This window comes from Lycium ferocissimum, chromosome 2, assembly GCF_029784015.1.
Source record: "Lycium ferocissimum isolate CSIRO_LF1 chromosome 2, AGI_CSIRO_Lferr_CH_V1, whole genome shotgun sequence".
Classification (NCBI taxonomy): domain Eukaryota; kingdom Viridiplantae; phylum Streptophyta; class Magnoliopsida; order Solanales; family Solanaceae; genus Lycium; species Lycium ferocissimum.
The window spans coordinates 32,117,731-32,120,189 of record NC_081343.1 but is presented as its reverse complement, the minus strand read 5'-3'; the positions used below and the strand labels follow the sequence as shown (position 1 = coordinate 32,120,189).

General features: G+C 35.7%; 1 protein-coding gene across 1 annotated transcript; it reads right to left on the bottom strand.

The window, feature by feature from the left end:
* Positions 1-799: 799 nt before the first annotated feature.
* On the bottom strand, positions 800-1,128 carry LOC132047985 (protein SMALL AUXIN UP-REGULATED RNA 12-like). Its single transcript, XM_059438937.1, has one exon. The coding sequence runs from the start codon at positions 1,114-1,116 to the stop codon at positions 823-825; it is 294 nt and encodes a 97-aa protein (XP_059294920.1). The 5' UTR covers positions 1,117-1,128; the 3' UTR covers positions 800-822.
* Between the last annotated feature and the right edge of the window lie 1,331 nt (positions 1,129-2,459).

Genomic DNA, 2,459 nt, shown 5'->3' with positions numbered 1-2,459 from the left:
TGACAAGTCATGTTTGTTAAATTTAAACAAAATCCTTAAATTTCTTATTCATTCCTCTTAATAAAAAATAAAATAAGAAAAAAGGAAATTATAGTTCTGAGTTCATGACTTGATTAAACTTATGATCTGAACTTGTCCACTTGGTCCAACTAATAATTCAGAGAAACAACTAATTCATTCGTCATTGTTTACATCTTGATTTTTTATTTATTTTAAATACATCTTTATTAATAATTAATATTTGAACACTCGGTTATCCACTCATATAATAAACAAAGGGAGTACTGGTTGATTCAATTTTGACAGGTCATCTGTTTTCTTTTTTTTCCTTTTTTTGGGTCAACCAAAAGAAAATTAATTGATCATACCATTATACTAATAGGAGATGGGAAATGAATCTTTCGCCAAGCTTTTCTTAAAATGTAAAAAGAAATTCCATTTTAAATTTCCTTGAGCTAAGAGTCTACAGTAGCGGTTTCTGAGTTCTTGTATTATTGTACATTTTTAGGTTGAAAATTGCTTCTTGGAAAAAGAGAACAAAACAAAGAAGAATATTTTTGGAATTTGATTCTCATAACTAATGATTTTTCGACGGGTGCAAATTCAGCACCACTGACGAAAATAACGAGTACATGAAACCAAATAACCAATATACAAACTCAACCCCTAAAAGAGTTACAAAGGTGTTGTTTTTCTATTCACGGTTAATTTTAAGTATTCACTTGATTTGCCAGATCTGCCTCTTCTCGAATGCCATGCATAGCGACAACTTAGTGCATCATATTGCTAGTCAAAACTGGTCGAATCGACTTGGTCAACAACTCAACTTGAGTTTGAAATTAGAGAGCAGAAATGATCTTCATCACAAGGAATAGTAATTCCCATATCATGGTTAAATCCAAACTCTTCTTCAGCCCTTTGAAGCAAGCTTTGAAATCCAGGATGTGTCAACCAAGAAATGGGAATTATGTATCTGCTCCTATTTTCTCCCACATATACCACAAAGTGTCCTTTTGGGACATCATGGGGCAGGCCATTTTCATTTTTTCCAAAGGTAGAACACTTTTTGAGGATTTGTTTGAGTGCTGCTGTTTGAGTTGCTTTCTTTAGAGCCATTTTTTGTTTAATTTGTTTTCTAGGATTATGTTGGAGAGAAATGAAGGGCTTAGAAAAAGTAGAAAAAAGTCACTAGACTTGGTGTGAACTAAGGTTTTGCTTTGGGAATAAATAGTAAATATATAAGAGAAAAAAAGGAAAGTAGTATATTTATGACGGGGAGGGAGAAAAAGGCATGTGGAATATAAAGAATCTAAATAGACAGAAAATGTTTTTGGGGTAGTCTTGCATGAGGGCCTCTTTCCCAAAATGGTTTAACCTACTTTGTTTTGTCACCCCTTCTAAAGACACTAGAATTGACCGCTCACCCTTCCCCACCCCCAAATGTCCAACCCCCGTTTTTTTCGTTTCTTATTTCTGTTTTAAAGTATAAAATATGTATACTGCTATAAAATAATAATAAAAGCACATAACAACAAGAGATATAGCCAAAGAAGCTTGGGGGAAGAGAGATTTTGTTGCTCTTCAAATTGATGTGCAAATGAACTGAATTGACTTTCTACTTATAGAAGAAAAGAAGCTGATGCGAGGCTTTTACGGGAAGGCTGCTTTAGCTACTTGCAATGCTACCGAAAGCTACTCGCAATTGCCTACTACTTGGTGCAAGCTTTGAGGGAAGGCTTTAAGGCTTTCGGGGAGGCAACACCTGCACTTTGCGTACTTTCTTTATGACGCAACCTTGATTGCAAGTTTATCCAATAGCAAGCTTATCCAAGGAATCATGTATTTGAATGGACATCCATAATATGACGTATTTATAACACTTCCCTTTGGATGTTCATTAATAGATAATTATGTGCCTCGTAAAAACCTTACTAGGAAAAACCCAGTGAGAGAAAATCCTAGTAAAGGAAAAAGAGTACATGTATCTAATAATACGCATTGCTAGCTGCCTCATTAAAAACCTTACCAAGAAAACCCAAATGAGACAAAACCTTGGTTAAGGAAAAAAGAGTACAAAGCATATTTTACTCCCCCTGATTAAAACATCACTGATAAGTTATGCTACTTCGGATTTTGATGATTTGACAAACCTATTCGAGGAACCAATTATGTCGTTAAAGGGACTAAGTACTCGATCGGGTCCCCTGGGCGTCGTACAATCAACTCTACGGTATAAAGGCTGCCGACACGACGAGCGAAGCGGACACAGTACGACGGAGTTGTTGCAGCTTGACCAATGGTCCAAGGCTTATGACTTGACACTCTCACCTTGCCTCTCCTCTTATATACACAACTTATCCCAAGGGAAAGATCATTCTTGCAACATCCCAAAATTGTTCAGATCTTGAGTGTAAGTCTCGACCTATCAAGGTGCATTCAAGAACAAAGCTTCAACTAAT

Excerpts from the sequence above, each read along its gene's own strand:
- LOC132047985 (XM_059438937.1), bottom strand. The coding sequence starts at position 1,116 with ATGGCTCTAAAGAAAGCAACTCAAACAGCAGCACTCAAACAAATCCTC.